The sequence below is a fragment of the Psammomys obesus genome, unplaced genomic scaffold, assembly GCF_907164565.1.
Source record: "Psammomys obesus unplaced genomic scaffold, mPsaObe1.curated_primary_1811, whole genome shotgun sequence".
NCBI lineage: Eukaryota > Metazoa > Chordata > Mammalia > Rodentia > Muridae > Psammomys > Psammomys obesus.
Window position 1 is genome coordinate 514,866 of NW_026596134.1, and position 8,325 is coordinate 523,190.

An 8,325-nucleotide genomic window follows, 5' to 3' on the forward strand; every position below is an offset into this window, starting at 1 on the left:
CTTCCCTACAGTGGCTGAGCTGAAACAAACACAGCTAAATCCAGGTTGTGCTAGGTGGAGTGCCACCAGCTGCTCTTTCCACAAGACCCCTCAGGGGTGTCTCTAGTTCAGACGAAGGGCCCCTTAAGTCATGGGCATTGAACCTTGTCTGCCCCCATCAGAGGTGGGCAAAGCTCCGAGTAGGGGTGAATACTATGACAGTGGCTTTCTGAGTCCACTGTTACTTAAGCAGCTGACCAACAAGAGTCGCTATAGGCAGGGGCCAGGCATCTAGGGAGTGCTCCTGGGACATGGAACCCTCCACCAGAGGTGGCCTGCAACAGCAGAGCAGATGAGGGGCTAGGCCCTGCAGCTATGGTAGGGTCTGCTAAGCTCAAACGAGATGTCTAGAGCAGTCTAATTCATAAGGCAGAAAATAGAATGTTTGCCAAGGTGGGGACCAGTGGGAATGAGTAATTGCTTAATGGTTATAGTTTCCTTGTAGGGAAATGACCTAAGGCCAAGAAAGGAGAAAGCTTACTGTTTATCTTATGGGGACTGAAACAAGACCTTTTGAGTTGTGTTCTGGGATACGGTTAAACACTTGTAGTATGACACCATTCCTGGAGAGATGTGAGCTAACAGCTATTCATCCCAACTAGGGGACCAATGACAGACCAAAATACAGATACACCAAAGCCCAACATGGTCAATCAAAGAGTTCTACAGGGGTAGCATACAAGACTATAGGTGAGGGCTTATTTACAGGAACAGAAATTACTCAAAAGACAGCTGCATCACCAAGGCATGAGTGATGGCTCACAAAAGTATACCTCACAAACTACAGGCAGCTGTACAGGCTAAAGGATGGTCTGAGCCTTGGGGGCAGCTTGGGGATTTGGCTTGTTCCAGGCAGTTCAGCTGACCTGAGAATGTTTGGGAGGGACAGCCCTACTGAATCTGGTCAGTTTCAGGGACTTCCTGAAGCCCTTGAGTTTACTTGCTGAGTTTATGCCTATCCCTATGCTGGCTGTGGCACACACCTGTAGGAGGCGGGGGCAGGAGGATTGTGAGTTCAAGGCCAGCCTGGGCTATACATTTTTAAAGCTGGGTGTGGTGGTGCACGCCTCTAATCCTAGCACTCAGGGAGGCAGAGGCAAAGGGATTTCTGAGTTTGAAACCAGCCTGGTCTATAGAGTGTGTCCAGGACAGCTAAGGCTACACAAAGAAACTCTTGTCTTCAAAAATGAAAACAACAAAAACCAAAGGGAGTTTCCCTGCAGGAGGAGTGTTTCCCCATGCCCCACCCTAACACCTAGTGTCTTAAAGAGCTTCTGTCCAAGCTGTCAAAGTTTAATCTTGCAGGAGAACTGCTGCACAACCATAGCGATGACAATGGCTTTACCAGGCATGGCTTTCACCCAAAGGAAGGGGCTAGGAGGTCTGCACTAGGGCAGGGGAAGCCTGGCCTGGAATCTGAGGACCTGGTGAGGATCATGTCCATATCACTTCTTTGTTGGGAATGTGGACTGTTCCTTGTCCTCTTCCTGGCTCTCAAGAACTAACACCTTGCAAGGGTGCTCTGATCTAGGGTCAGGTCCCACTGGCAATCTGGCCACCCTAGCTCCGGTCCCCCAAACCTTCGAAGTCCTTTACACAGTTCTCTGAACTCTCTCCCGCACAGCTGGGTGCGAGCTGACACCCTGGGCCCTTTTACTCCCTTCTTTGGGGTTACCATCTGACACTAGGTGCTGTCCAATGTCTAGGTTCTTAAAAGTTGCACAGGGGCCAGAGCACTGCTGGTAAGATGCTTCCCATGTAAACATGGGAGTTTGGCCCCCAGAATATATATTTTAAGAAGCCAGACAGAGTGGTAGCAGCTGTAGTCACAATGCTGGGGAGACTGATACAGGTGGGTGCCTGAGGCTCACTGTCCAGACAGCCTACCCTAATCAGCGCGCTGCAGGCCAAATGAGAGGCCCTGCCTCAGAAACCAAACCAAAGCAACACAGAGTAGATTGCTGGCTCCACACAGGCAGAGTCACACACACGCCACACTAACGTGACACTGACACTGTCCAAACAAACAGTTAAGTCCCTGCTACCTCATGGCAGCATGTAAGTCTGTGACGTGTTTGATGCCATTTCAAACCAAGTCACAGACCTTGGGAACCCGCACAGCAGCTGGAAGGGATAACATCCCTGTTCTATATGGCAAAATTGGAAAACCCGATAGGGTTGTGTATTAAGGCACTAGTTTAGCTTAGACTGAACCCTAGTGGGGCAGGGTACAGGAGAGGTAAAGTCTCTGGTGGTTTACTTTGAGGGCCAGCTGGCTGCTTATGAGGCAGCCTGAGGGCAGTGGGGGCTGTGCAATGATCCCAACGGGTGACAGAGATAGGTCAGCTACAGCGGAGCTCATGGGAAGAATGATGAGCCAGCTGGAGAGGGGAGAGCCCACGGGGCCTGGCAGAAAGCTAGGCCAGAGTGAAGCAGCATCAGCAGCATGGGAGTGTGTGTGGTGTGGGCCAGGTTTTGCTTTGGCCCCCAACACCTTGTTTGGCCTTGTTTCTGACACTTGCCGACAGCTAATCCAGACAGCCTCAGAATGTTTAAGATCCAGAGGACTGCCAGGCGCGGTGGCACACACCTTTGATCCCAGCACTCAGGAGGCAGAGGCAGTCTGGTCTACATAGAGAGTGCCTGAACAGCCGGTCTACACTGTGAGCCCTTGCCGTGAATAAACAAACAAATGAGTAAATAAAACATCCAGAAGACTCCAGAGAGGACCCCAAATCCCATTCTCAGAGCCTCATGGGCTGGCTTAAATGGGTACCCCTCCTCCCCAGCACTGCTACAGCAGCTTAACTGCTAACCCTGGTCCAGATGGGCCCGGCTCCAAGCCACTGTCCACAGAACACCAGCTTTCACCCTCAAACCTAGCCAGGGTCCCATATCCAGAGCAGTGAGGGTTCTACCCAGCCAATGTAAGGCCTTGTCCCCATCTGCAGGGCCCCAAACCCTCCTGTTCACAAAGAGGCAGTGGGCCAACTGTCCAGTCATTGGGAAACTTGAAGCAGCCTCATCTAGGACAGCACCTCACTGATGTGTATGGAGACCAGCAGCCATAGCTGTTCTTACAGGGCAGGGCAAGGGGAGCTCTGCACTGTCTGCCCACCAATAGCCAAGCGCTTATACGTAGCAGTTTTCCAAGCCATCTTACCTCCTGGGAACTCCTTCCACAGCTCTGCTTAGACATCTCTGAAGATTCCGTGAGGTCACACCCCTAACATCAACAGGACACTCTACTGGCCAAACCTCCTGGCGGGCAAGGGCTCATCAAGTCACCTGGGGCTCAGCTATAGAGGTAATGAAAAAGGCTGGCCCACATGACAGTGGCAGTTCAGTGTGCAAGGTGGCCTAGCACACCCGAGCACTTTGCAACCTGGCTCCTGGGATCCGGCTGCCTCCCTCCGGCAGCTGAAGGAGGACAGGAACTCTCAGGGCATGCTTGCCTGTCAGGTGGGGTTACAAGCAGGGGACTCTATGCAAAGCTGACTGAGGTGGAGGCTGCTGCAGCAGCCACTGCTGCCCTTGTTAAGAGATGGAAGCCCTTGTGCAAATATAAAGAGGTTTATTCACTTGTTTACAGGGGTACAAAACATAATGTATAAAAAAGCCACGTTCTCCCGTCTTCAGTGTGAAGGTCTTGCACTGTCCACGCCGCCTCAGGCTTCATACATAGCGCAGCTGGTGCAAAGCGTCTTCTCACCATCATCAGCATAGCTACACAGTTGTTGGGAGAGAGAGAAGTTACCCAAGAAGCTGACTGTACCCCGCTCACTGAAGCCCCAATCCCAGGACTCCTCAGAATGTGAACCTCAGGTGACAGTGGCATCTCAGGGACAGTTGGGGGAACACTATCACCCCTGGGAGGAGGTCTACCTGCCAACATCCTGTGGGCCTGACATCTGGGCTCTAGTTCACCAGATGGCTGGGATGTTACACACGGAAACACAGAAGTGACATGAAGACATAGCAATGAGATGGCCCTGACAGGAACACCAAGGACCTGCAGCAAGCAGTCACCAGAAGCTGGGATGCAGCCTGGGAAATCCTCCAGCCTCAGCGTGAACCAGCCCTACAGGCACACAAGACTTCTCCCTGGAGCACCCTTGCATGGCACTCCTGATCTCCAAACTACTGAAGAGTATCCCAGTGGCAAGGATTTGCCATATGAAGTGCGGTTTTGCACCTGACCTATTCGTTTTAGAAAATGTTGAGCCTGATCTGCTGCACTGATTTCATATGCATTCGGTAGAGTGTATCCTTAGGAGTGTGGGCCAAGGTTGGGGGGCTGCCCTGTCCACCCACTCACCGAGCACTTAAAAGGAAATACCTGATCCAGATGGCTGTGCTGATGGGTGAGCAGCACCCGTTTCCATACTGCCTAAGACACCATTGCTAACCAGGAAGCACACAAGGGCAGGCATGAACCGCATGGACATGTACCCAGTGGCACGTGTAAGGCAAGCCCCAAATAACAAGCACACTGGCTAGAAAGTGAAGCTAGGAAACAGTGCGGACTGCTGGAACCTTGCTAAGGACTCAGAAGCCAGGCCACTGGGCTGTCTAAGCCAAGCAGCTGCTTTAAGCAGGCCAGACACTTGGGAAACATGGACTTCTTCTAAAAGGCTCAGTCTTGAGAAGAGCTGGGCAACACATTTACAAAGTCGTGACAAATGATGGCAAATGGTGCCTACAGAGTACCAGCTAAGCACCTGGTGACCTCACAGGGAAAGGGACAGGATTTCTACAGCCCCTGGACCAAAACACTCACTCTACAAGGCCGCACAGCATACAGGCCAAGGCTCCGCAGCCCCAGCAGGTGTATACACACTGCCCACACAGGGCCCGGTCGCACTGGCTGCAGACCGCCTTCCCGTCCGCAGATCTCACGCAGGAGGAACACGCAGTGGGTGCTGCCCCAGGCATGCCTGTGAGAAAAGCACACCCAGGCTGTCAGCACTGGAAGGATTCTGGAAGAACAAGAGCTCCCCTTCTGACTACCCGTCAGCCGCCCAGAGCACCCAGAGCACCGTGCTGATGACTGACAATGAGGCATTCCCAGGACGTCACAGGGATACTGAGGACACAGCAACTGCCTGGCCGTGGTGTGGAAGGGCTCATCCTTCCCTGGAGACCCTATCAGAGTCTCTGTTTCACTGGTCAGCCAAGGGGGTTCTGGGCTGCTCTGAGGACAAGTTTCCGGGCTGCAGCAGAGGCCTGTTTTCATGAGATGAGACGCTGAGAAGCATCCCTCACAAGCTGTGGCCAGACATGCTCCCACTGCAGGGGACACCAGAGAGCTTCGGACACAGTCATTAAAGCTGGTGACTTCCCATCAACATTTGTTCAACATCTATGTCAGTGGCTGCCAACCTTCCTAACGTTGGGACCCTTTAATACATACAGTTCCTCATGTTGTGGTGACCCCCAACCATGAGATTATTTTTGTCACAACTTTAGAACTGTAATTTTGCTGCTGTTATGAATCAGAATGTAAATATTTTTGGAGACGGAGGGTTGTCAAAGGGGTCATGACCCACAGGTCGAGAACCACTGCTTTAAGTGGCCCCTGCTTAGGTAGGCAAAGCCCCGGAACAGAACATTTGCCACGGTCTTTCCTAGGGGGACTAGCCAGCGAGCACCACCAGCAGCCACTCACCAGATTCCGAGGCCTGAGCTTGGCACCTTGTCAGTCGGCCATCAGGTCCAATCAACATCTGTCCCCTTGCAGCTTGAGGGGCTCCCACCAGACCAGGCTTCAGTGACTCCTGCAGGTGGTCGATGGCACCTTCGCCCCAGATGTGATCTCTATAGGCCTGGGCCCCTTGGAAAAGGAGCTGCTTGGTTCTTTCTAGGGAAGAAGATGCTTCCTTGAAATGACCCTGCCAACTGCGAAGCCCTCGTACGGCCATCCTATGACTCTAAAAAGGCAGAGTCCCTCTATGCCTGTTCCCTAACTGGTGACACTGCCTGGGCCTCCCTGGCTCCAACCTAGAAATGCTCCCTCCCTCCCTCCCTTCCTTTCTCCTCTGGCTGCACTCTCCTCTCAGCACACAGCAGGCTGCAGATCCTACAGCCCAACCCCACCACCGTGCTCAACACTGCTGTTCCTTCCATCGACCTGTTTTCAGCAGCCACAGCTAATCTTTTGTCATTGGGTTTGTGTCCTCCTCTTCATTCTCCAGCTCTCCTCCTGTAAGCTTGTCTTACGGGGCCAGAGCTTGCTTTGGCCCTGAAGCATTCATTCCCTAAACAAGTGCCCCAAGGAGGCAGGAAACAGCACCTACAACCATTGCCAGGGCACCGAATAACTTCACTATAGGAGACAAAAACAACCTCTTGACAAAGGTCTCCCAGAACCTTTCAGGCCCTCCCACCCACCATTCCAGTGTAGGTGGCTGTAACAGTGGCCTCCCTTTAGGCTCCAGGCCCAGGGAGCCTTGAAACACTGTTCCAAGTTCCAGAGATGCTCACTCCCACATACAGGCAGAGGAGACCAGCTGAAACTGGCAGCAGGCAAAAATTAAGAGTGGCTGTTACCCACCCAGCTACACTTGGTGCTATCTCACACTTTAAAACAGGAAGTGGGTTCAGGGACACACCCCAGCATTCAGGAGATTGAGGCAGGAGGATTATTTAAATTCACAGCCAGCCTAAGGTACACTGTGAAACCCTGTCTGAAGAACAAGGGAAATAGGAAGAGTCCCATGCTGAGGGTAATCTTTGTCTTCAAGGACTCCTGGTCCATCAAAGAGTCCAGAGTGTAGGCTGAGGCTTGGTATTCGTCCTTTAGGCCTCAAATTGTGTGTCCTATATACAAGACAAGAAGAACCTAGGATCCCTCTCTGACCTGGCTGGCTCTGACTGGTCTTGGCAAGTGCCCCAGGAGTAAGTCCTCAAAAGAGTAGAGCCAGGCTGGTAGGTTCCAATTATATTTAGACTTCTTTTTAACTGCATGCTTTCGTTATGTTTACGGTAAGAGGTTAAATTTATTGGTGGAGGTCAGAAGACAACTTTTCAGGAGTCGACTCTCTCCTCCAGTGTGTTCTTGAAACCTGACTCAGGTTTGGGCTTGCACAGAGAGCACTTTAACCGGCTGAGCCATTTCCTGGACCGTGTTTACATTTTGTTCTTGCTGTTCTAAGACATCTCACGACGTAGCCCATGCTGGCCTTGAACTTAAAAAACCCGCTTGCCTTTGCCTCTGGGAATGCTGGCAACAAAGGCATTCGCCAGAACGTTCCGCCGTGTCTACGTTATTCCGAGGGCACATTCTTAGCAGTTCGGTCCTCAGACTTCACTCACCACCCCGGAGGTCTCAGCGCTTGAGCTTGCATTCTCAGTGTACAGCAAGGGAAAAAGCAAATCAGCTATCCACTTGGGGCTGAGTGAAAAGTTTGTTTTTCCGCACATTCCAAAGGCACAGCGGCACCACTCAAAACCGTGCAGGCATAAACTTTACGCTAAGAAAGGTAAACAGCGTTACACCTGCCCCAGACAGTCATCACTGCAAAGCAACACCCATGCGCTCAAAAGTCCACCTGAGAGGGCCTAGTGCAGCGCTCGCCTTCACGCCCACCCGGACCGAGTCCCGCCTCCTGTCCTGCGCCAGGCCGGACCGCTCAGCAGGACTCGGCTTCGCCTCGGATTTCTCCGCGAAAGCCCGAAGCAGCCTCCAGCCCTCGGCTCGAGACGCGCAGGCCAGGGCTCGGAGTCTGCCGCTGCCCCGTGCGGCGGGGCCCGCTCTACCCACGGAAACCCGCACTCACCGAAGACCTCGCGTGAGTAGCGCTCGGCGAACACACCGCGGCTCAGCTCTCTCGGGCCCACATGGACTTTGAGCTGCAGCGGGGAAGCGTCCGCGAACGGGCAGCTCCGCTTGGGCATGATAGCGGGAATCAGACCCAGACCACAGCTGCGCAGAGCGCGCCGAACACACGTCACGGCGCGCTCTGACGGTCGCCGAGGCCCGGGAGTACTAGGGCGCCGCGCCCGATAGGCAGGGCAGAGGCTGGGGGCTTGGCTCAAGCAGGCCGCGGCGCGGGAGGTGCTGGGGCGGGGCTTATGCAGGGAGCGGCGCGGGATAGGTCGACGGAGGCAGTGGGTGGGCCTTAGGGGCGCGGGAAAGGCCAAGGGCGCGGGGCGGGGTCTGTGCGCGGCGTGGCACAGGATAGGGCAAGGGGTGGTGGTGGGCGGGACTAGGACATGGCGGCCGCTCAGAATAGGCCAAGAATTAAGAGGCGGGACGCCGGAGGGTGTGGCTCGGGATTAGCGGGA

At 53.7% G+C, this 8,325-nt stretch overlaps 1 protein-coding gene across 1 annotated transcript; it reads right to left on the bottom strand.

Annotated features, from left to right (window-relative positions):
- Window positions 1-3,593: 3,593 nt before the first annotated feature.
- Window positions 3,594-8,062, bottom strand: Siva1 (SIVA1 apoptosis inducing factor). The gene is made up of 4 exons (XM_055593004.1): window positions 7,818-8,062; window positions 5,708-5,899; window positions 4,820-4,976; window positions 3,594-3,765 (listed from the first exon to the last, which is right to left on the bottom strand). The coding sequence occupies exons 1-4, from the start codon at window positions 7,933-7,935 to the stop codon at window positions 3,708-3,710; spliced, it is 525 nt and encodes a 174-aa protein (XP_055448979.1). The 5' UTR covers window positions 7,936-8,062; the 3' UTR covers window positions 3,594-3,707.
- Between the last annotated feature and the right edge of the window lie 263 nt (window positions 8,063-8,325).